Source organism: Chelmon rostratus, chromosome 13 (assembly GCF_017976325.1).
Source record: "Chelmon rostratus isolate fCheRos1 chromosome 13, fCheRos1.pri, whole genome shotgun sequence".
Classification (NCBI taxonomy): Eukaryota; Metazoa; Chordata; class Actinopteri; order Chaetodontiformes; family Chaetodontidae; genus Chelmon; species Chelmon rostratus.
Genome location: NC_055670.1, coordinates 13,471,313 through 13,497,127, shown reverse-complemented (window position 1 = coordinate 13,497,127; position 25,815 = coordinate 13,471,313). Strand labels below are relative to the sequence as shown.

General features: G+C 41.5%; 2 protein-coding genes across 2 annotated transcripts; both read left to right on the top strand.

The window, feature by feature from the left end:
• Nucleotides 1-849: 849 nt before the first annotated feature.
• On the top strand, nt 850-18,838 carry cers6 (ceramide synthase 6). The gene is made up of 11 exons (XM_041950700.1): nt 850-1,144; nt 2,281-2,386; nt 2,496-2,626; nt 8,074-8,131; nt 10,309-10,359; nt 10,476-10,568; nt 12,958-13,086; nt 13,338-13,444; nt 16,148-16,304; nt 16,472-16,495; nt 17,889-18,838. The coding sequence occupies exons 1-11, from the start codon at nt 975-977 to the stop codon at nt 18,045-18,047; spliced, it is 1,185 nt and encodes a 394-aa protein (XP_041806634.1). The 5' UTR covers nt 850-974; the 3' UTR covers nt 18,048-18,838.
• Nucleotides 18,839-19,377: 539 nt separating this feature from the next.
• On the top strand, nt 19,378-25,687 carry nostrin (nitric oxide synthase trafficking). The gene is made up of 16 exons (XM_041951475.1): nt 19,378-19,419; nt 19,609-19,694; nt 19,798-19,881; nt 20,095-20,157; nt 20,260-20,341; nt 20,435-20,497; nt 21,359-21,457; nt 22,614-22,739; nt 23,119-23,217; nt 23,307-23,432; nt 23,915-24,023; nt 24,188-24,276; nt 24,397-24,522; nt 25,031-25,286; nt 25,375-25,467; nt 25,551-25,687. Exons 1-16 carry the CDS (start codon nt 19,393-19,395, stop codon nt 25,685-25,687), a joined length of 1,665 nt encoding a protein of 554 aa, XP_041807409.1. The 5' UTR covers nt 19,378-19,392.
• The last annotated feature ends 128 nt before the right edge of the window (nt 25,688-25,815 follow it).

Genomic DNA, 25,815 nt, shown 5'->3' with positions numbered 1-25,815 from the left:
TGCAGTTTATTACACCATCATAATATTATACAACTTATAATGCTATACTATTCAGTTTTTGTTAAACCGTTTTGCAGACGTTTTGGTTTAACTTCAATGTCAGTAATTTGTGGTTCTGTTAAATTTCAATGCCTTATAAAGAAAAGTGTTCCTAATATTTCTTTGAAATAAATGCTTGGACAAGTAATGGTCACCATAACCTCTATAACAATATCGATTATATTATCAACATTTAAGAACAAATATATTGTGTAGGTTATCCAAGCTATTAATCCAAATGTTAAAAAAGAGAGAAGCTTTCTTCCACTTAAAGATTATAAGAAAACTCGGTCGTATTTATTTACAAGGTCAGTCCTCCATCTACTGATTACTTCACCCAAGCTGTCAGTAGGGGGCGGGGTTTACCAACCATGGATCATCTGGAAGCCCATCGCTTATGTGTTGTCAAATTAATTGCGCTTTAATTTCACTGTTTTACCAAAACTGATTCACGACCAGTTTGAGGATGGTAGCAGAAATGCATTAAAGGTGACGCCTGGCGCGGTTAAGCAGGTCACTGTGCGATTCCGACCATAATATAACAGCAAGAGAAATAAACAAACGAAATAAACCAAACAAAAAGCCATTCCGTCCTCTACAGTCAGCTCATCGGGACACCTGCCCACATTGTCAAACTGAGTGTTACTCTAAAGGTGCGATAGAAGAAGTGGTTTACCTTGATTACGTGCTATAGCCGGCACAACGTACCCAGACTGTACTGCATGACATTTCAACGCACCAATCACTTGCGGAGGAGCTGATTGAGTCTACTTCCCTACACAGGAATAGCTGAGGGGAAACGGACGGACGGCGATCTCGCACGGATATCTCATCATCAGCCGAGTCTGCACGGCCAGATCGCCCGCGAGAGACCTCCGAGATACAGCGGCCATCGATTCGCCTTTGGACCCGGTCACAGTGTCTGCTGCAGGGAGATGGCCGGTATTTTGGCGTGGTTTTGGAACGAGCGGTTCTGGCTCCCCCATAACGTAACCTGGGCTGACTTAAAAAACACAGATGAGGCGACGTTCCCGCAAGCTGAGGACCTGTATCTGGCGTGTCCTTTAGCGTTCTGCATCTTTATGATACGGCTGGTTTTCGAAAGGTGGGTCCGGGCGCACGCGATTATCCAGGTGGCTGTAACACGGTTTTGTTATGTCGATGAAATGTTCCGTGGGATGATGCAGCACACCCCGCTGTCCGCGTTTGTCAGTGTGTTACCTAAACAATGGCATCTTATGTGGGTAGCCCTCAAATCAACGGGGTTGATCATCCTTCGTTCTGCAGGCCTGCAGCATTACGCGCTGTGTGCATTTGATGCATCTGCCCGTGCAAACAGACATACACACACACACACACACACATACACACAGTGCAGCCAAGTTTACATACCTGCTCCAATCCAGTTACTGTCCTCTTAGCTCAAACCTGAATTTCAGTAGGGCATCGTGCTGAAAACAGGCTCTTTGTACTCATCCATGTGGGGGGTTTGAACTCTAATGCTCCAGTTATGATATAATACAAGTTGCATCTTCTTATCTATGACTTTTTTATATACGATCATCAGTTTACATTAAGGCGCAGATCCACTGTGGTCACAGCAGTGCTTGTCATGCCCATGTGGGCCAGAAGTCTCTTCAGGGAGTAGTGTGTGAATAATGTCTCCACTAAACCCTTCACTCATGTTCACTATTTAGCCCTGAAAATACAGCACGTTGAATGATAAAATGAAAATCTGAAACCGAGACTGCAACCGTGCTAATGTATGACCTGTAGATGTGAAATCCATACTGCACATATCCTTAATGTATGCATTATATATTGTTGATTTATTTGCTAACTTGAGTAGCTATTTGCTTAACCCCCATTACTGCTTGTGTTTCACCAAATGCAATAATACATGTGCAGACTGTGCACGGCCTGTAAAGTGGTTTATAATGCCAAATGTGTTCTGCAAAAAGGAAAAAAAAACAATTAGCTTTGAAATACCAAAAATAATCTTCCCTCAGGATGACCTGTGCAAAACCATTTCTGGTCAAAACAAGGTAATGTCCTGGTAGAATGAAAGAAGAACTGGGAGCCAGCAGATGCACATCCAGGTGCTGCTAATAAGTGTGAGCGCCTGGTGATTGAATGGCTTGTGTCTGAATCTCTAAATGGAAGCAATTCACTTTTAATTCACCTCAAAGGTTACTGGCTCTGTATTGATCTAGAAGGGTGTCATGATATTTTAATTTGCAGGTTTATTGCAAGACCATGTGCCATGGGCCTGAAGATCCAAGCCAACGGGCCACAAAAAGCACAACCCAACGCTATCCTGGAGAAGGTTTTCACTGCCATAACCAAGGTGGCGCATGCGTTCTCTGCATTATTCTTAATGTTGTGCTTCATCTCATTACATTTGCGCCACGATGCAAGCTACGTCTAAATATGGAGTGTTTATCTTGCCTTGCCAGCACCCGGATGAGAAGAGGCTGGAGGGCCTGTCCAAGCAGCTCGACTGGGACGTGCGAACCATCCAGCGTTGGTTCAGGCAGCGCCGCAACCAGGAGAAGCCCAGCACTCTCGCCCGGTTCTGTGAAAGCATGTAAGGGAAATCGCTTTAAACACCACACCAGTGAACTGAAAGCAGCTGCAGGCCTTTTCTCTCAGCATGTAATAACATCCAAGTTCACAAAACTGAACTTGCACAGACTTTAGTAACTCGTCTGAGGTCGGCAGGTAATCCATCGCAGCGAACATCCCATCTGCTTTAGTGCAGTCGTGGGTATTGTTACTTTATTGTGTGAAGGCTGATTTAAATAGGCTGCACGGCATCGCCACTCATCAATAACACGCCGCTGACAGTAGCGAAAGGAGGAACAATGTTCACTCTTGATTGATAACTTTACCCAAACAAGTTTCTGCAAGTTCATTTTCATATTGCACGGAAATGAAGGGAAAATATCCATGACTGCTTCAAAGCACCCCTTCACTAAAGCATGGTTTACTGAGGTAAAGTGTGGCAGCAGCGTAAAGGTGATCTTCAGGGCTGTAACTGACAATTATTTTCATTATGGATTAATCTGATGATTATTTTCTCCATTGATTAATCATTTAGTCTACGAAATGCTGAAAAATGTTGATAAAATAGTCATTGCTTTTCCTCATAACCCTGAATGAAGTCCTCATAATACTATCAGACCAACAGTCCAAAACTCAACTTTACTCAGTTTATAGTGTTAAAACAACAAGAACAGCAGCAATTCCTCACATTTGAAAAACTGGAACAGCTGAATATTGGAAATTCTTGCTTGAAAAGTGACAATTATTGAACCACTAAACTATTGATCGGTTAATTCTCATCTTAACTGGACTAATCAATGAATCTACTGATGATTTCAGGTCTACATTCAAACAAAAGCAGAAATGCCAGGATGGCAGCTACTATGATGATACTCCAGTTTAGGCCAACCGTCGCTCATAGAGACTGCTGGTGCTGCTGAGGGATAATAGTCAAATGTGTCCCAGCGCGAACCAACAAACCCACTCAGGCTGGAGAAGAGAACTGGCTAATCTGCAGCGGAGCGTTTGCCATCAGGGAGATTGTAGTTACTTAGCAGCGTGATGTTAAAGGCCAACAAGCGAGCGTGGCTGTCAGAGCAGGGTCCTGTCTGACACCAGCAGAGCCAATCTGGCAGTTTGATACACGGGGAGCCTCGCATCCTCTGATCCGCCTGAAGCTCTGGTTCACTCAGGAGAACGCTGCTGGCTGATTAGACAACTGGACTCCTCTTACGGCTTCAGGGGGGGAATTTGAGGAGAAAACCTGCTCTCTTAAACACAGAAAGAGGCTGGATTTGCGCTCCTCTGGAATATGAGTGAGCTTTTTAAACACGCTTAGCTGGCAGTCATTCTGTTTAAGCAGCAACCTTACCAAAGCTGTTATCTTCCACACAGCATAATTGACTGCAGACGGCAGTGCGCTTTGCAATAGTTTGGCCAGGTTGTCTGTCTCAGTCGCTTACGGTGCAGTTCTCCAAACGGGGGCCGGCCTCAGCCCTTCCAGCAGCGATCGCGCTCTAATTAGGCCCTCACGCACAGCTGTTGCAGACTGATAGCCTTCTTTGTCTCCCGGTCGTCAGGATAGCTGATCTGTTGTCTGTTCTTTTCATTATGCAAACAGAGAGTACGTGGCAGACACATTTAGTCTGGAAATAATGAAGACTCTGCACAGTTTGTTTACCAGCTTTTGCTGCTGCCTCTCTTTTTCCAGGATAGAGCAAAAAAAAAAAAAAAGTCAGTCCAAAAAGAAAAAAACCTACAGATTTTAGTTACAACCCAAACTAACATCTTTCCAAAATTTCACCACAGTTTAAGAAGTTGTTTGTGTTAATTAGATTTAAATCCTCAATGTGAGGCTGAATGACAAATTAATTAGTTTTTCCAGACCTCCACCTCTCACAGGGCAGGCTGAGGAAGCAGCTTTGATGTCCTCACTAGAATCTGTTGTCTGATCTGATGTTCCTCCATCCTTTCTCCTCTCTGCTGTTAGTGAGAACAAAGAAATTATCATATACAAAATAATGCAATTCACAGCTTTTTTAAAGAAATATAGACAAGTGACAAGATTCCATGTCACTGAATGTTGTTACTATCCTCATCTCTGTCTTTGGCTTCAGCTAATATTTGCTAATTCATTTTTTAAAAATTTGTTAAAAATTGTGCTTCCTGTTGCGATATATGTGTTCCAACCACGAATGATAGACCTTTTGGGAAACAAGCACATCCTTTGTCTGCGGAATTGTAGATCTGAGGTTTGATAGCCACCTTCACGGCTGTACGCTAAATGTAAAGCTACTGCCATTAGCCAGTTAGCTTAGCTTAGCACAAAGACTGAAAACAGAGAAAAACCACTAGCCTGGCAGGCAACAAGCTGTTACATGTATTGTAATGTACATGTATGTATATTAGTTAGCAGAGCTAGCTGGTTCCCTCTGTTTCCAGTCTTTGTGAAAAGCTAAGCTAACTTGCTAAGCTAACTAGAGAGTCACCTAATTCTTCGAAAGAAAGCAAATAAGCCTATTTCCCGAAATCTTAAAGTATTTCTTTAAGTTTATTTAGCTGTTTTTGAGGTGGGTGGTCATTGCAATTGTGCCACATCACATAGTACACTTTGTAGTTCACTTTCATTTTCTAGATAATTAACGTCCTGTTACTGTGATCTCTTAATTTGTCTTTCCTTCTGTTTACTTTCATCAAATACTAAGTCAGAGTCTGCAGTAGAGTCTCAAAAATTAATCTTAACATTTAACCTCTACAAAAGCATACCAATAATAACAGCTGAGATTACGAGTACACCCATTACTGCTCTCTGTGTACCCAGTATGTAGGTGTATGATTTTCATAGTATGAACCAGTACAGAAGCAGCTCAGCAGACACCAGGCCAACAACTAATAAGCATGTTTGTGCTCGGCAGATGCTTATAGGACAGCTGTGAGATGAGCCATTTACATGTGTTCTTGAGAGAGGACGGCCACACCCCTGTTTTCCTTGAATTAGCTGCAGTCTTCTAGCACCACGTTAAAATAACTGGCTATTAACAGGCTTTTTCATTTGGGCAATTTGAAATCACGGCTAGTAATCAAACCAAATTTGACAAGCACTCAAAGGTGGAAGGGACAGCTATTACTGCCTGAGGAGCAACAGGTGTTACTCCTGATTTAACGGCAGAGAGGGAATATATCAAGGCTTTTGCACAAATGATCAAAGCTTGAGCTTCATGACTAATTGTTATGTTGAACCATCCAAATGCAAACAGTTGCAGCCAGCTGGTGCTTAAACTACCCACCTGGAGAAGTGACAAAGTGGAATTAAATTAGCGAGCACGAGCTGCTTTTTATGATTTTATTCCAAAGCTCGGTGCCACACTCAGAATAAAGCAGCCTCATTATGAGTTTTTGATCAAATCAAAGTTGCCCTCCTACAATTTTTGCCTCCCTCAGGCAAGGCTGAGTCTAAACAGGTACATTTGATTTAATAGTGATCAGTGGATCTGTCCCAGTTTAAAACTCACAGTCTCATTGGATCGCATGAATGATTCATTAATGTCTCTGAGCAAGTTATTATGAAAGGATGGTGGTTCTCTGTGTACCGTAACACATTACAAAAGGCTACTTTTACTGTGTCATATAAACCACACTTTGTAAGTTGTTTACAAGTTCATCATAGCACACAAACATAATTCTGCTAACCACAGTTACCACCCGGTGCTAATTAATTTGAAGTGTAATTGGCTAACTTCTGCACGATCGTGTGCAGCAAATAAACAGCAGCTCATGGACAATCAGATGCATAACATTTTAGTTGTTTCCACCAACAATCATTGTCAACACTGTAAAAACGTAACTCCTAATGACAAAAAAAAACCATCTGTGCTTGACTTCAGGAAAAAAGAAACGATTCACGGGAAGCAGTTGTGAGTCATTGTGATTGTACATATATAACAGCGATTCAACAGCACTTGAGAAAGACTCTTGCAGGCTTGAGAAACCATGCAGTTGCCATGCAACAGTCTTTACTATGTGCCAGATAGACTTGTCCAGTTAATTTGATTTTACCAGCGCTGTTGATCAAACATAAAAAGCGGTTAATGGTGGTTTCCACATGCCATGTGATAACCTGCTAATCATTTCCCTAGCTTCATTAGAGTCACAGCTGAATATCTTGAGCAAACATCCGCATTAGAAGGACGAAATCTGTTGGATGTGCCAGCACGGAGAATCCGAAATGGATTTGCTCTCAGTTTGAGTGTTGATGTCATGTTGCGTTTCGGGGCTGTGGCTGTCAAAATGCGTTTGATCTGAGGTCAGCTGGAACAACCACTCGGCGCAACCTTTAAACTATGCAAACCTCGTCTCACGTGGCAGGCTCTGCAGCTTCTGACACGCTCATGGGAGTCATCTGTGGATGTTTTCCTCCATGTCACAGAAGCTTTGGTTTGTTCCTCTTCTGTATGTTTTACTTCAGGAAGTGTTCACACTGTATCTTGGACTATAGGCTCCACTTGGGGAAAAAAATATTTAATGTAACTGGTTGCAAATTTGTGAAATGCTGCAACACTCAGTAACGCACAACAGGGGGTCTGTGATTCAAACCCTGCAGATATATTTTTGTTCCCTGCAGAAACACATATGATTTCGTCTGATGCAACTCCCAGAGCTGTGTAGAAAGGGGGCTTGCTAGCTGGCCAGTCTGAAATCCTTCCTCCCAGTTGCTGACTGCTATGAGTTGGGTATATATGCACATCTCCCTGCTCAGCAAGGCTTTGATCACCGAAGTGTCAGCTGAGGCAGTTTCTTCTCTCCCTGTACGCTCGGGCCTCATGATCACTTCCTCTACCATTGTGTAGCTGTAGTTAATGTAAATTACATACAGGGTTATATAAAAGCGCAGAGCAAGACGGGCTGAGACTGGACAGTGTGAGAGTCTTCCGCCCTGAACCTCATCAGTGTGAAGTCAGCGATGTCCCATTTTCAGCGACTCGCTCTAGAATGCAGACGTGGGGAAGTAAGAGGAGCTCACACCACTTCAAATTTCTGATTACAGGCACGGCAGCCACGTAGTGTGCCGCAGTGTGCAGCACATGAGGACAAAGCAACATGAGCAGTGTACGGGACAACGTGTATTAATTTTGGGACTTCGGGATGCAGCTGCATTATTCTCTGCAATTCTGCTTCACCAGATGAAAACACTTTACTGAAAACACTGTTTTCCAAAATACCAAAGAATCCCAAATTATAGCATAGAGTTGAGGAAATGCTGTGGAAAAGACAAGGACTCCAAAAACACTGCATAGCTAAGGGCTACTGTCCTCCACACTTTGCCCATTGCCTACTAAAAACCACTGATGTTACTCCCAGTGTAACTAAAAAACTAAAAAGTAAGATCGCAAAATTAATGAAGTTTGTTCCCTTAACGCATGTACCAAGTCAAATGTCCAGGATGAATTCATTTGGGCTTTATATTCATTATACATTTTTTTATTCTTTCAGGTGGAGATTTACATTCTATCTGTACATATTTACCTATGGAGTGCGTTTCCTCAAAAAGGTGAGTTTTGCTTAGAGTCAAATGAGCACCAGCCTCCTGTTACGACTGTTAAAGTTAGCATGAGTCGCTGAGGTTTGAAGCCATTCTCTGCAGCACATATGGAGGCACATGGGTAGCATGGAAATGTTGTGGCTTCCTAATCGGTTGGTGGCTAGTCATGAGACTGGCAAGAGCAATGGATGTTCTGCTGCAAGGGACTAATTCTATCCAGGGCATTTGTAATAAAGCCTTGTAAAAGAAGTGTTCATTAATAATGGATCTCACAGGGACTTTTCAAGGAAATGGGGAGCAGCTGACAAATAAATAAGACTGCCACTGCTATTTAATGCCATCCATGAAATATGTAATCTATTCAACCATGCTCTTATTGGGAGTCATGTTATCCCATTAGGTGATTATACGCAAAAGAAAACACAATTATGAGTATTGTATTTCATTTCTGCCAGTAGATCCCACTATATTCTACTCAATGGTCCTTTAAAGTGTTAACAGTAAAATACGGCTTATTTGTTCAATAATATATTATAATACTGTTGTGCTGGATGATTGGTGTCAAAATCTGGCAAAACGAATGGCTTCTTGAATTAGCGCTTCAAGATAAAGTTAACCTGCAACACATTTGACGTATCATCTCTGCATTACATATCTGTATTAATAAACAACCGTCAAAGCAACACTGTGTGTAGTTCAGGGGATGCAGGAGATTAGAACATTCCAGTACTCCCAGTAAAAAAAAAAAAAACACTCCCTGTTTAGAAAGTTTGAAATCCCAGCAGCTGTGAGAGTTAAGAAATGTTGTTGTATTTTTGTCCAACACGCCAGTTTAATATAACTGACATGCAGTTGTGGAAGAAGCATTCAAATCCTTTATATAAGTAAAAGTAGCAATGCCACACTGTGAAAATACAAGACCTGCATTTAAAACCTTACTTTAGAAAAAGTATGTATTATCAGCAAAATGTACTTAAAGTATCACAGTAGAAGTGCTCATTATGTAGATAAATATTTCCTGCCAGTGTTTTACTATTATGTAATATTTTTGGATGAACATTAGTGGTGCATTACAGTTTATGTTGCATGACACTGCTTTAGATGTTGAAGGGTGAGCTAATTTTAACTACTTGATATACTGTTGGGTAGTTTGATCTACAGCGATGCACCATAGTCTACAAGATCATCATGTACAGGATTTGCTTCTGAGATGCTGTGGAGTAGAAGTATAAAGCAACATAAAATGGAAATAGTGCAAAAACCTCAAATTCGTTCTTAAGTACTGTACTTGAGTAAAAATGCTTACTTACATTCCACCATTGCTGATAAATGTGGCATAGATAGAGTAATACTTCGTACATTGATTCTTGAAAACACGTAAACGTATGTAATCAACAGAGCAATAATTGAGGAAGAAGAGTGGGAGAAACCTCTGAAAGACACAAGTTGCATGACAAAGCACTTGGAAAAAATAGTTCGCTCCCTGCAATCCTCGCCGCAGGCTGGAGCCTCTGTGGGATTTATTAATAGAGCAGGTCTGGAGAGGAGTGCAGGAGACGTAAACTCAGTCGCAGTGATGGGTCACTGTTTGCTTATAACACATTCTTATGTGTCACAGTTACCATTTCTCTTGTCGTCCTGATGTCGTGATGTCATTGCTCGGCTCCTTGGTAATCCGGCTTCCTTTTAAGTCAAAGTATTTACTGGAACAAAACCTCTTGTGACGTGCGTTCGGTACTTTAGAAACCGCTCTGATTCCGTTCAGAATTCGTCAAGGGAGTTATTCATTTTTTAGTGGTCACATTGATATTCATGCTTTAGATGTTAAATGACAGGAATATACTGAATTGAACTCCAACTGTAGCATTAGTGTTGAATTTAATAGAACCTGCTCTTTCTAGGTTTTACTGAACGGCTTTAAGGCTTTTTTTGGTTTGGTTAATGTGCAGCATTTTATTCTATTTATAAAATAAAACGTATAAGACTTTGTCAGGGATAGAACAGCAGAGTTATGGACTCATTTCCACTGTTGTCCCCAGAGTTTTCACAGTAATTTATATTATTGTGTTGTCTTAACCTCAGTCACAGTCTTATGATATCGATTGATGATGTGTTTCAAAATATAATGAGTGTTTACTTGTTTCATAAAAAATTGGTGATTAAGCTGCTCTTTTAATTTCCTGCAGACTCCATGGCTGTGGAGCACTAAAGAGTGCTGGTACAACTACCCATACCAGGTACACATCTTTCAATGCAGCACGTTAGCCGAGCTTCAGTGTGATCATGATTCAGCAAGATGACTTGAATTACTCAAATATTTATTTTAACCTTGTTGCTTTTTGTGTTTATGCAGCCACTGACTGTGGACATCCATTATTACTATATACTGGAGCTGTCTTTCTACCTGTCCTTACTCTTTTCCCAATTCACAGACATCAGGAGGAAGGTAAGACATCCCGCTGCAGACATGCATCACGCATTTTTAATCAAACGAATCATCGAATGTTTGCTAAAAGATCGACCGAACGGCGAAAAGGGACAAGCCGGGTCACTTTTTTGTGTCGAAACCAGAGAATTCAGCTCCATTTGCGCCATTGTAAGCAGTGCTGTCACAGAAAAGACATCATTATCTCTGCCTGACCGTCCATCTCTGCTCTTACTGTCTGGCTCTATAATGTGAAGTCTATTTGCTTGTGAACATTTGCTTTCTGCCTCAGTGTATTCTCACTGATGTGTGAAATAACAAAACACTGCTAGGGTGAAAAGGATTAACACTTTTCCGAACATTCAGAAGTTGGATTCCCTGTCAAAGTTCAGAAAAACTTTTCTCAAGCTTTCCCCGGCTATCGCTGTTGTGCTTAAATGACTGTGTGTTTTAAAAATCCATTCGAGGATGCTGTCATGCAATAGTCAGATATCGTCCAGAAGTTTGAAGAATAGATCAAATGAAAGGATTTATCTTCACATCATCATGTAATGACATGTTTAAAGTTAATCCAGTTTTTTATGTAAATCATTATATCAGACAATAATTTCTCCTGGTAGGAATGGCACCAGGCCTGCATTTAACATTCATACATAATGTACCAAACAGTTCATCTACTTCCTCCAAGCTGCTGCAGGTGTCATTAACTTTACATTCAGAATTCCAAATCAGTTTATACTCTCTAAATATTATATGCATTGTACTATAAATAGAGTTTAAATGGTCCAGCTGGGTGAGTGTTTGTAAGGACTGAGATTCAGGATCAGTTTGTGCAAACATTCTCAGTGAGCTGCAACAAACTTCCATCTCCTTTTTTTGTTGTTTTTATGAAAACCGCTACACTTTTGGGTCATGAAGTACCAATTTGCATGCCTTCCATTCATGATCTGACTCCTGTCTCCAGTCCATCCCCAGCTCTTCCCCCTCCACAACACACTTCACTCGCTGCACTCACAGCAGCCGCCATGATGCCGCGCTGTGTATGCCTTCACTCTGTCATCTCTTTGTTGACTGTTGGCATGTTGTCTGTTTTTGTTTCTCCTTTCAGTTTTTTCATGCACAGTACTACACTGAGGAGGTCCTCTGCATCCCCTGCCAATTCCAGTATGTTCTCCCCGCACACTCTTGCCTTGCTTTCATTTGGTATCTTGCATCATTACTCTTCCTTCTCATCCTCCTTCTCATCCTGTCGCCATTTTGGACCGGCTCTGGGTGCTTTGAGCTGAGACAGTTCAGTAGCTTAAGATTTGCTAGAGGAATGCTTCCCCATGCCGCCTGTCTACATCGTCAGTCACCTGGAGCTCCGATCAAATCCCAAACCTCATGGCTCGCACATAGGTGATCCTCCTTCCTGCTTGATTTTGATTTACAGTGGAGAAACACAGATTTTTACTCACTTTCAAACAGTGGTGGAAAGTAACTAAGTGCATTTACGCAAGTACTGTACTTGAGCATTTCCATTTCATGCCACTTTAAACCACAGTTTAAAAAAATGTTTTTATTCTACTGCATTTATTTGACATCTATAGTTACTAGTTACTTTAAACATTAAGATCGTACATGTAAAGCATATCATGAGCTTATAAAATATGATGCATTGACATTAAACTAGCCAAAAGAATACAGAACCATTAAAGCATATGGCCTAAGCATATACATATATACACACACACAGTATTATAACAGTCACAAGTGCATTATATATATATATATATATGTGTGTGTGTGTGTATATATATATATATGTGTGTGTGTGTGTGTGTGTGTGTGTTATTAGTTACTTGAAATGACTTGAATCCTTCCTCCAGTGTCCATGAATGCTCAGACACTGAGGGCATTCTTGCTGATTGTTTGTGTAAGTGGAGAATGATCATCGTATTGTCAGAACTTTTTGTATCTTTTCAATAGCTGCACACGATGAACATTGCTCACCAACACAGAGGTGTGATTTTGAAAGATGCCGATCCACACAATGATCACATGTGCAGCAACTAGCTCAGGTAAAGCACACTTCAAGGTCGTGAACGCACGAACATGTCGTGCTTCTTGCAGCAGTTTTGAAAATGAGCACTGCTGTGTTGCACAATAGTTCCACATTCGCAGTTTATGTAAATCAGCAGTCGAGGCTCATTTTTAAAACACTGAATTTTTACAAATTGTTGCGCATAGCTGCAGACACACAAAGCTTTTATGTGCACACAGCAGTCATGTCACTTTCACTGTATCACACGTCTGTACTGCACTAGATGCTCTGGGTATGTGCCGCATGCAGTGACTCAAACAGCCGCGGGGCACTTTTCAGAGTACTTTCTTCAGTAGTGTGATATTTCCTTGGCAACTGTCTCCCCAGGATTTCCTGATCATGTTCCTGCACCATGTGGCGACGATCTCCCTCATCACCTTTTCCTACGTGAACAACATGGCACGGGTGGGAACTCTGGTCATGTGTCTCCACGATGCAGCCGACGTGCTGATAGAGGTGAGGATGTGTGAGAGAACTACATGCTGTGGGTGGACAGATGGGCGAATGGAGGCAAAGATGATGGGGGTGTGTGGGTGGAGTGTTTGGAGTTAACATGCTCAGCTATCCATCTTTATCTCAATTTAACTGCAGACTTTACGCTATGAACATCATGTCCTTGTGTCGGATTATGATATAGTTTTGTTACACGTTCAGAGCAGTTGTTTACATGATCTGATTGATGACTGATTTTTTTTCTCTCTACCAAGGCTGCCAAGATGGCCAACTACGCCAAATGTCAGATACTCTGCAACCTCCTGTTTGCAATGTTTGCAATTCTGTTCATAAGTTCGAGGCTGGGCGTTTACCCTGTCTGGTGAGTGTCATTCTCCTCCATGTGTACCACAGCTAGCATCCTGGAGCAGTGTTACCGTGACATTTGCATACAGTACCGTCCATACAGGCAGCCAGAGGCATTCAAAACCTGTGCAGCAGATGCCTGAGCTGCTCTGCAAATTATGGCAGACCATGCCTGAAAATGCATGTCAGTGCAACGGAGATCTCAGTGGGTTTTTTTTTTTGTTTTGCTTTTTTTTTTTTTACTACTTTCTCCACAACGGTTTGCAGTTCAGGCACATCTCTCTGAATTTTGTTGCTAAGTAATAGTTACTATGGCTACAGCAGCTTTGACCTCTCAAAGAAAGCCAAACAAAAAATCAGCAAATGAAAAGCAGATGATTGTGGTTATTGCTTTATCATTGAAAACAGTGTCTAGAGTTTTACCCGATTATTAAAACATCAAAGGCTTTTCTTCTCAGAAGGATTTTTTTTTTGTATTATTTTGTGGCGCTGCAGTTTTGCATTTACATTTGCATTTATTCAGCATTTCCAGTTCTAGCCAATCCATCCAAACTGCCGTACCAGAGGATAGAGAGAGGTTTAGATATTTTAATTCACCTCTTGTGTGGTGTTTTACCCAGACATTTAATTCATCTGAGCCTAATTACAGTGGATGGTGAATGGCAATTATAACGGGCCTTTCTGATGATACGTGCAGAGTTAGCACAAATCAGTTTCAGTCCTTGAGAGTGTGCACAGTAATCATCTAGCAGTCATCAGCAGCAGTGTTATCACACTGGTCCGGACATCATTTAGTTTCTGAGTCAGGCAGCTGCACTTGTCTGCTTTTCTTTGATAAACCGCAAAAATGCTATTTCAGACATCTAAATTCAGGTTGGTGTCTTTAATAATTAAGGCTATTCTAAAGACAGCGCCTTTGAAATGCTGAGGCCTTTAAATGAGTCTGTGTGTGCAGCATTTTAAGAGCACACACCACACTTCTCTGCCTTTGTTTCCTCACTGTAACATGATGATCCTACACTACATTTTTTTGTCAGCCCCCACCATGCCGGTAGTAAAGTTGTCATTACTGTAAAGTTGTTGCCATGGCTTCAGTATCTGGAGGATGATTCACAGACAGCCATTTGCAAGAATTTGCTCAGGGATAAATTTAACACAGATCCTTGACGATATGCGGCGCCTGATGACTTCACGCCAGCTGGAGGCGTTATGTTTTTGGGTTGTCCGTATGTACTTAGGTCCCATACCCCGGGAAACAAGAATCTCAGAGACACCTTGAGGGAATTTCTTCAAATTTGGCACACATGTTCACCCAGACTCAATGATGAACTGATTAGATTTTGGTGATTTAAGATCAAAGGTCATCCTGACCTCGACTAGTCGGCAGAGGCGTACAACTACAAGGTCCATCAGCGATTAAATTAGATTCAGATTCAGGCCAGGTGCGTGAACTATATGTATACACAAAACCATGCACACACTATTTAAACTAGTATTTATAAAAGAAGAATGTGTGATGTGAGTGTGTGCACGTCATGCATACTGCAGACTAGGCACGAACAGTTTTCTAGAGATGGCCATGGCTGGGATGATAAAGTGGACATGAAGTGAGAGACATGGACACAATTTGAGTAAATTTGAATAATAATAATATCTCAGACGAGGACTCTCTTGGACTCAGTGATGAACTGATTAGATTTTGGTGGTCAAAGGTCACCTTGACCTTGAAAACACATTTTTGGCCAAAACTCAAAAGTTCATACACTGGTTTTAGATCCAAAAGGCCAAAGGTCAACTTCACTGTGACATCAAAAAGTTCTAAGAAACACTTTCCTGGCCATTATTCAACACCATAACTCAGGAACAGTAGGGGAGATTTGACCACATTTCCCATTTGGTCAGATCCTGAATTGGTGACACTAATCTTGGGCGTCCACCTTGAAACTGTGCTGATTGTTTAGATCTCCTGTGCTGCTGAGTTGAAGATGTGTGTGAAGCATCCATGTTGTTTACAGTTTGTAGATTCTTTGCAGCAGCATCCATATTTGAACCACTGCAGTCCTTCCTTGTTAATGATCTTTTCATTTTATCCTGAATTATGAAACAGTGTGTTTCAATATGAGCTCTATAAATTAATCATCGATCCTCCTTCCGACGTTTTTAATGATGATTGAGATATCACCGCAATGGTGGATTGCAGATGCATGAGATGAATTAGCTGTATGTATGCCCACTATAAATAGACACAGCTGTGCGTAATGGTCACGCTGCTGCTTCAATATCAATAGGTTTAATGAGTGTTGGAGGGGCACAAGTATCAGTATGCAAACGGATGTTTAATAGCGTTTCTACGTCTGTTTATTGTAAACTTTGGGAGTGGGAATGAGGATCATGCATGTGATTAAGGTTTATAAAGCCATGTGAAACAGGTGTGCACACAGCTTTAGAAATCTGATGAAAAGAATGTATATGCGTATTTCTGTCATTGTGCATTCACAGTTTTAGTTGTGAGTTTTATGCATCTGGCAACTGGCGTTCCATGAAAGACTAAGCTGGAGCAGAGCCCGTCTCGTTTCGTCTCACTGGCTCCTGTTCGGCTTTGTCTACCTGCTCATACATACAGTAATACCCCCGCTAAGAGAGACAGCGCTTTCAAACCTTCTTCCTAATGAAACATTGTTATGTTAATCATCTCCCTCCCCCTCTTTTGCTGTGGAAGGATTTTAAATACCACCTTGTTCGAGAGTTGGGAGATTGTAGGGCCCTACCCGTCCTGGTGGGTCTTCAACCTGCTTCTGGTCCTGCTGCAGCTTCTTCACTCCTTCTGGTCCTACCTCATAGTGAAGACAGCGTGCCGAGCCATCTCCAAAGGAAAGGTGAGCCACTACACTCAGCTCCTCTTCAAGTCCTTCTGCATAATCCTTCCATTTATACCTGTTTGTGTATAATAGGATGTTTTGCTGCTAGTAAATATATAAACACTGTGTAGTTTGTACTTTTGACCTTCTCTTTCTATTCTCCATGTTAACCTGCAACCTTCAAGGTGGGGAAGTGGAATCCATTACATGTAAGTAGCCTTAGAGAGGGACATCTCAGTCACAATGGTGTGCTGTATGCTGCATTTAATTTCATCCAACCATTTGCATTCATCATGTTCATCATGAATTAGCCTAAATCAATGCATTTTTATCTATGCCAGCAGCGTTGCTGCCACGATTATCCTGTGAAATATCTCAACATCTACTCAATCGATTGGTGCTCAGGATTCCCGGCCAATTCATCCAAATAACTTTGATGATCCCCAGTGTTTTCTCTAGTGCCACCATCAAGTTGACATTTGCGTCTTTGAGTGAAATGTCTCAACAGCTATTAGAACGATCGGCACAAAATTTGATCGAAACGTTCATGGCCCCCTCAGGACGAACTGCAGTAACTTTGGTCATCCTCTGACTTTTCATGTAGCGCCATCATCAGGTCAAAATTTAAATTTGTGCAACACTTTGGTTTATGACCACTGACTGTATATAAATATGGACGACATGAGGCCAAAATGTCTTGATCGCCCCCTAGTGGCTGGCTGTATAATAGGCTCCCTCCATGTTAGCTGAGGTTGTTCTGTCATGCAGATGTATGTTTGAGTGTTTTTTTTTTTTTTAGAAGTTTGCTCTTAATGAGTTATTTGATGCAATAAAAAGGGGATGTGACCTCACAATTAACAGCTGAGCCCTGCTCATGATTCTCATGATTGGGTCAAGCGGGTGTGTGGGCAGGATTTCACCAGAGCAAGATGGCAGCACCCATATCGGGGATATTGTGGCTTCATTTTTGTGCAGTTGGAGGAAGTGAGGACGCGTCATCCATCTCTATTGACAGTCCATGTTTATAACCAAATACCTGTAAAACTAATGACTTTAATGAATGTTTATATCTTCCATTGTTTGTTGCAGCTTCTTATTAGTATTTCAGAATTTCTGAAATCAATCAATCATTCGTTAGACAAAAATGGGAAACATTCACTGGTTCCAGCTTCTAAAATGTAAGGATTTGCTGCTGCTCCCTGTTGTGTGTAATTGTAAATTGAGAATCTCTGGGTTTTAGACCATTAATAGCACAAAACAAGGTCAGGCTTTGGGAAACTGTGATGGAAATTTTACATTATTTACTGACACAGACTAAATAATACAGAGATCAAGGTAAAATATTGTAGTGAGAATAATTAATAATGAAAGTAGACATCAGCTGCAGCCTAAATAATGTTATGTTCAGAGTTTTCCAAATTTGCAAATAGATTTTATGGCTTTTACAGCACGCTGCATGACATTGATTGGCAGGACACCTTCCACTTTGACACGCAAAATCCCTTTTGTAGTGCGGCCACGCATGGCTGCCACAGATAATGACACAGATATGAATTTTAATGAGAAAATGTTCCTCTCCAACCCTCCCTCCCATTCTTGCAGGTGTCTAAAGACGACCGCAGCGACATCGAGTCCAGCTCCGACGAGGACGACAGCCCCCCACCCAATCAGAAGCACCACAGCAGCGCCACCAACGGGACCAACAAAAACCACGGGACCAACGGCTACCTGACAGGAGCCCCATACCCCGACGAACACTGACTGAGCTGATATCACTACACTGGAGCCATGCTACAGACACCATCCATCAATCCGTGTGTGTGTGTGTGGTGGAGACATGAACAACATTGCCTGTCTGGTACTGGAAGTTCTTGATAGATTTATGTGAATGCAGTTTTGTTATCAGTTTGAGTCTTTACTAATTTCCTCGCGCAATTTCTTCTCTTCATCTATATATTTGCATCAAACTGCACTCAGTGAAATATCAAAGCACTCCTATTGGTACAACCCACTCTCTGTTTGGCCAATGAATGAAAGCATTCCACGTTATGGTGTAAGCATGCTACTTTAACATACTGTAGACTGGCATACTGGGGGTGTGATTTCTCTTATGTTTGTGTCTTTCTATGTTATTTATTTTTTTATAAATATGTTTGCAGATGGTAGTCGGACATCTAATCTCCTTCGCTGTCAGTGTTAAAGATGAAATAATCTTGAGCAACAACAACAGCTGTTTTTCCACACCACACGTCATGATAACGAGTATGCGCAAAATGCTGAAGACCTGGGTTTACTTTCAATGCTACACCCCCAAAGATATGCCAAAATGTGTGAAGTTTACTCACATTTTGAAATACATCCTCCACTCAAACTGTATATGAGATGTCAACAGTATTATGTGTGTGCATCAGATATGGCTAGATGCTGTATTCCCTGTTGAAGCATTTTGTTAAGTATTCTGGTACATTTCTGGTAAGCATTTCATTAAAGGCCACTTGTCCTCTTATGAGGCAGACATGAGCTGTTTGAATTATTCAATAAAAAAACATGAAGATTGCAGATACGTGTGGGTCTGTTCAATAAGGTCAGTGAGCAAAGAAAGACTGCGTATCAAATCCTGATTCAGACTTAGTAAGGAATTTAACTTTGCCATAATGACTTGAGGCAGAATGATAGAAAAGGGCCGCCATAGACCTTTTTCACAGGAGACATTTTGACTTTCAATTAGCCAACCAGGACGCCTCAGATCCCTAAGATTTATAGCTGCTCTATTACCAATTAAAGGGTGACTAATTAGAAAGTGGTTCCCTGTTAGTGTATTTATTTCTTTTCAACATGAAATAATACAGCAGTTGTATTTTGTCTCAAAGCTTCTTTTTTTGCCAACACTAACAGGCCCTTACATTCTTTTTTCTTCTTCATATCTGTGACAGACCTGTGACAGACTGCTTGAGTTTAAATGTGTAGCCCCCCCCCCCTCACCTCACTGGAATTTTCCTTTGTATAGTGCGCTGACAAAAGCTCAGGTGATTTCCGCATGAGTGACTTTGGGAGGAGGGTGGTCAAAGTTCCAGGTCCAAAGTCAACAAACAGCCACAGTCTTAAGATGAAGGATCCTGTCAGCACCTGCTCTGTGAGTATTTCTTTTATAACATCCAGTTCGGTGTTTTCTCTGCAGACGCGCTGGAGCAGAAAATGAGATTTTAATATGACGTTCACAGACTGACCTCACAGAAATCATAACTAACTTTGTATCGGTTGGAAACTCAGGTCATATTTGCTCAATGGCAAAGAGCTCACGGAGTCGCATTCTGTCTTTCAGTACAACCAGCTCTATCAAAATGCCAAGCGACTTTCAAAAACTGGGGAGTATTTCTGCAAAGAACTAATGACGATTTTTCAGCAAAGGTAGTTTCAGTACAGCTTCGGCCTTCAGACTAAATTTTAATGACGCCCGGAGTTACTGTTTGACTCAGTTATTGTCTCTTGTTGCAACCTTTTCCTGTTTTAGGGCTGAGCTGGAGCTTACTTACGCTAAAGGATTACAAAAACTTGCTGGCAAACTCATCAGGGCCTCCAAAGGAATGCCAAGCAAGTAAGACACAGTGCTGACGTTTCTAATTCAGCCCTGCCTTTTGTCTGTTTTGTGTTTAACATGACCTCTTCCTGGGGACTAACTGGTGTACAGAAATAATGGTATCATGGGAAATAACATGCGCATAGCAAGCTCAGATGTGATCAAAACATGGGCAGGTGTCAGGCTAATTAGCCCACAGCTCTAACCTTTTCATGCTGGCTCCCCACGCAGTTCCACCTACAGCGCCTGGTGTCATGTGTCAGATGAGATGTACTCAAGAGCAGACGCCCACAGGTAGCTTTCAACCTGAGTTCACTTCATAACTGTGCCCGTCCACAGACTGAGCAAACGTGAGGGAGATTTGGAGTTAAACACGGCGTGTTGTCCTCATTTCAGATCATTAGGAAACGCATTTCAGCAAGAAGCAATTCTGGAAATACGACAAGCCTTAGACGAGCAAAACAAGAGGAAGAGGCCTGTATGAAATAGATTCTTCATCTATGTTTCAGTGTATCTGTCTGTTCTCGCTTCCAGTCATAACGTGTCTCTCACCTTTTCTGTGCTCTGATAGCTTGACAGCGCCACTGAAAGAACTGGAAAACTTGTTACTGTTAATTGGAGTGAGCAACTCAAGGTAAAGATAAATAGCATGAATCAGCTCTAACAGAGCCAGTTAACAGAGTTATTATCATCATCACACTGATCCATAAATCACAATGAAGTCTGTGTGACTGTCAGCTATTGTGTTTGCTCTAACAGCATATACAGTACAATGTATTATAGTGCACGATGCATTACAATGCATGCATAATGCATTATTGAGTTGATATAAGCTTTTGATGTGTTAAGATCACAAAACTTAACAATTTCAAGGATTATAACAGTTTGTGATCAGGCTGCCCATTTTAAAAGGTCATAAAGTTTTATAAACATCTCGCTGCATCTCGTTAAGAAGGTATTATGACTCGCTATAACCACACTCTGACAGAAAGCACCATCATGTTCATATGACTTTATAACCCTATGTGCAAAACAGGTGGCCTAATTATGAGCGACTGTGACGTTTTAATTTATTAAGTATTATTAAAAAAAAGGTATGGCTGTTGCTATGAAACAATGTACATAAGGTTTACATAAGGTAACTTTTATAGTGTTTGAATGGATTATAATGTATTATATAAGCATTAGAGACAAGGGATCTGCAGAAGCTCTTAAAATATGAATGAAATATAGAAATGTCAGAACATAAATATTCATAATAGAAATGATTCAGCAGGAAGTTGTAGTTTAGTGAACAGTAAACCTTGACACTCTTTCAGTCATTCTTTCCTGTGCGTCACACCAGCTCACATCTACAATCTGTCGCTTTAAAGAGATCCACCCTCCTTCACTCACTCGTTATAAAGTGCTGAATGCAATTATGACCTATAGCATATGTGTTTGTTGTATCAGTAAGAGATTTATGTGGATTCTTGTGTTTGCTCTTCTGAAACAGACGAAGAAGAAACTGGTTGGACTAACAAGAGAGCATGAGGCTTTGTTCAACTTTGTTGAGAACAACAAGCACATCTGCACGGAAAAGGAAAAACAAAAGGTACAGTGTATGGCTACCAAACTATTTTTCACCACTGCATACAGTACCGATCAAAAGTCCAGACAGGCCTTCTCAGGTCGTCTGAGGCGGCACTCCATCACGCTCCTTCATGGTCAGATAGTCTTTAGATGGCCTGGAGGTGTGTTTTGGGTCATTGTCCTGTTGAAAAACAAGGGACGGTCCCACGAAGCACAGACCAGATGAGAGCCGTTTCACTGCGTTGACGATGCTGGTTCAGCGTGCCTTGAATTTTTAAGAAATCAACAGTATCACCAGCCTCCTCCTCCGTGCTCCAGGGTGGGAGCCACACATGCAGATACCATCCATTCATCTTCTCTGTGTCTCACAGAAATGTGGCGGTCAAATTTGGACTTATCAGACCAAAGTACAGACTTCCACTGTCCTGTCCTTGTGTTTCATGGTGCAAGCAATTCTCCTCTTGTTGCTGGTCTCCCTCAGCAGTGGTCTCTCTGCAGCGAATGAAGCATGAAGGCCTGATTCACTCGCTCTCCTCTGAACAGCTGATGAGAGATGTGTCTGCTACTTGAACTCTGTGAAGCATTTTGAGAGCTCTAATCTGAGGGGCTGTTGATTGTCGATTTCTGAGGCTGCGAACTGTAATGAACTTCTCTGCAGCAGAGGCGACTCTTGGTCTTCCTTTCCTGTGACGCTCCTCATGAGAGCCAGTTTCATCAGAGTGTTTGATGGTTTGTGCGGCGGCACTTGGAAGAAAAAAAAATCCGGGCTGATTGACCTTCATGTCTCTTTACTTAGTTCAGCAGTTCTTGCCATAATATGGATTACTACAGTAGTTTAACGGGATTATTTAATGTAAACTAAAACTACCTCTGCACGACACAACTAATGGTCTCAAAAAGTGAAGAAATTCCACTGATTAACTTTTGACAAAGCGAACATGTTCATTGAAAATTCCAGGTCACTCATGAAGCTTTTTGAGAGAATGCAAAGCTGTCATCAAGGAAAACAGTGGCTAATATAAAGAATATAAAGCAAATGTAAAACATATTTTGCACATTTTGAAGGTGTGTACACAGTTTTGACTGGTACTGTATATGTTTCATTACTTGGGAGTGAATGCTAGCAGGAAAAAGCTACCAAGTTCACTGAAGATGTTTTTTTCTGTTCTTGACTACAGATGTTGAACAGGCTGACTAAGTCGGCAGAGATGCAGACGCGGGTGGATGAGGAGTACTTTAAAATCAACATGGAGGGTCATCAGATGAGACTCAAGTTGGAAAACACACTGAAATACTGCTATCAGGTGTGGACAAATGCTTTCCTACTTCCCACAGCTGTTGTCTTGTCAGAGAGGCTTTTTTTGTGAGTCAACAGATTCACGTTCAGTGCCTTACTCAAGGACGCCTCATTTGTCCTTGAGTAAAACAAGGACAAATGAGAGCTGAATTGGTGAGCTTTTGGTTGCTGAAAATGCTCTACATGCACAAGGTCAGTCGACCACCAGAATACTTTGTTTGAAGCGCCAAATTACTGCAATCCACTCAGTGTATTCTGCACCTTCTTTCATGCAGTATCCTCTGAGATGTGCATGTTAGGTAGAGTAAAGGACAAGGACGGGAGTCTGGATAGGGACTGAATGTGCTGCAGAAAGCATCACAGCAGTAATTTCTGCTTTTTTTCAGATCCTACAGGAGCTGGAGAAACAGCGAATTGAACTTCTTTGCAACATTTTGAATAGATACAGCCTCCACATGTCCAGCTTTGGGCAGACCATAACACACGTAAGACATCCTGACCTGCACCCTGCTCGTAAGTATCCACTAAACCTTTGATGGATGTTACACCTTATGTGTACTTCTGCCACTTCCAGGGCCAAAGACAGATAGAACAGGCAGTCCAAAGGGTGGACATGGATAAAGACATACAAACCCTGGTGGAGGAAAACAGCATCACAGCTGAAGATAACACAGCTGAGTTTCTGATGGCTGATTATTTTGTAAGTCTGCATTTTTTTTTCTGTGAGAATCTGGAGAGAAGCTTGTCTGCAGGCCACAGGCTCGTTCAGTGACTCACCCATTCAAAGACGTACCCAGTCATCTCTGCAGGGGGGTGTTTTTTTAATGGGAGTGTGCAAGCTGCAGATATTTCTCATTTTGTGACAGCGCCTGACATGAAAGCTGTTTTTTTTTTTATGTGCTCTGATGTATATTTACTGTTTTTTGTTGTGTCATAAATTCGAAATGATGTTGCTGTCAGGCTGTACTCAGCTCTCCCTTAAAAAAATATGATCGGAATCTCAGTGGGATTAGCCTGATTTAAGGTTATATACTGTATATGAGTGTGCAGAGCAAAAAACTTTTATCTTTGCTAGAAGATACTCTCTTTGGTTGATTTTAACCAAGACCGTCACAGTTACTGAAGTGACTCGATAAATCCATGTTATCTGTATCTCTCTCTCTGTACCTCTGAATGCCTCAGGAGGAGGACAGCAAATCACTGATGTGCAAAGACCGAAGAAGAGAGGCCATCAAACTCAAACTCCAGCGTCTGGACGACTATATTTCAAAAACAAAGAAAGACCGTGAAGGCGAGTTCGGCACATTATCCATAATATAATGCATTAAAATTACAGATATATTCTTATGGAGGAGAAAAATAAGTATTTTGGTATAACTCAGTGGTTCCCGATGGACAGTGTCATGTAAGGTCATTCATTTTGTTCTCAAGTCACCTTTGATATTCTTGTTGCAGGAGTTGAAAAACTGATGAGAACATACTCTGAAAATCCGTCTTTTTCAAATCAAAAGAACCTTGAGGAGACCGAGCAGCAGCTCGACGAGGTAAACGCCGTGTGTAAATTGGGCAGATGGATAGCGGTGTGTGCAGATGGGTGTTTACTTTAAACTGATCAGAAATTAGATTTGCTGGAGTGTTCACTAATGTTGTCTTGTTGCCTGCAGTGTAGTCTAAAACAGGATCTCCTCGAGGCCACTCACTACAAACTCTCTGTATCGCTGTCTGAATTAGACGGGACACCCAAGTCCTTTCACCGATTTAGCAACAGCATTGTGAAATGGAAAGATAAGGTAAGACTACATGCGTCAGGACATGAGGTATGTTCTGGGGTATCGGGAGCCTATTGGGTAATGGAGAGTTTAGCTTTGTAGTGTCACTGGTTTGAATGGCAAAACTTATAAGAAATGTCATAATCAGACACATATTGAAGGTCTCAGAAAGAAGAATGTTTTGTACAGTGTGATGTATCGGCTCATTGTGAAACAGCCTTTCAGTTCACACATTTTTTTTATGGTTATTTTGTTATGATTTCTGAATGAAGGAACAGCTGCATGAGGTCTCAGATATGATAGGACAGTGATCCCCAACCATTTTTGTAAACATTGCCACCATCTGTCATGTTTCAGATGTGTTGTTGTATTGATTTTGAACTGAATGTCAAATCATTATTTCTGATCTACTCCACACACTGTCCATTTGTGGTTAAGAATCGTTGTTGTAGGATATTATGATTTCTACAATTCATGAAATTTCAAATGATGTAGACAAAACATAATGCGGCCCATCTTTCTGTCTAAGGACTGCGAGCACAGCGTTGTACAACTGACTCGTCCAGTCAAACTGAGGAGGAAACCGCTCAGAACCCGACAATCACTCAGAGCCTCCATCATTTACAAAGGGCCCGCTCAGTTTGTGACTCAACAGCCTGCGGAGGCTTTACCAAGCACCACTAACCAAGTCACTCCAACGGCCACAACACATGAAACTGTAGCCGGAGAGCGTGGCAGCACTGTTAACAGAGCCCTGCCTCACACGGATGATGACAGAGAACAAGGTAAAGCATTGACACATTTATTTTTGTTCATCACATCTGGAATTTCAAGGTTGAATTAAAAGCAATGAAAAATGTTAAGATCCAACAGGTCAAGGAAGACCAGCGTCGCACACTATAGGACAATGCAGAGCGCTGTACAACTTCACCCCTGAACAGGAGGATGAATTGACTTTGAAAGAAGGCAAGTGGCAACTTAACTGCAGATGAGCTGAAACTGTAGAGGTTTAGAACTAATCTAACGAGGACTGGATTTTTGTTTCACAGGAGATCTTCTAGACATTTACACAAAGGAAGACAATGGTTGGTGGTTTGGCATACTTAATGGGAAGACGGGCCATTTCCCATCAACATATGTTGAGGAGATGCCTGTGTTAAGCAAAGCCGAATCATCTGACGCCTGACTTGACTCATGAACAGCAAAAACACAAAAGCACCTTGAATCAAGCAGATTAACTTCTGCGGCTCATACCAACTAAAAATACAAATTATGTTTGTCGTGACTGAAGATATTAATTGCTTTAAATGGTTA

Bases quoted from the DNA above. Each gene is read 5' to 3' on its own strand.
- cers6 (XM_041950700.1), top strand. From the start codon at position 975: ATGGCCGGTATTTTGGCGTGGTTTTGGAACGAGCGGTTCTGGCTCCCC. The intron at 16,305-16,471 runs GTGAGCCACTAC...GCAACCTTCAAG, and splicing joins GAGCCATCTCCAAAGGAAAG to GTGGGGAAGTGGAATCCATT. The intron at 16,496-17,888 runs GTAAGTAGCCTT...CCATTCTTGCAG, and splicing joins GGAAGTGGAATCCATTACAT to GTGTCTAAAGACGACCGCAG.
- nostrin (XM_041951475.1), top strand. From the start codon at position 19,393: ATGAAGGATCCTGTCAGCACCTGCTCT. The intron at 19,882-20,094 runs GTAAGACACAGT...CTCCCCACGCAG, and splicing joins TCCAAAGGAATGCCAAGCAA to TTCCACCTACAGCGCCTGGT. The intron at 25,468-25,550 runs GCAAGTGGCAAC...TTTGTTTCACAG, and splicing joins TGAATTGACTTTGAAAGAAG to GAGATCTTCTAGACATTTAC.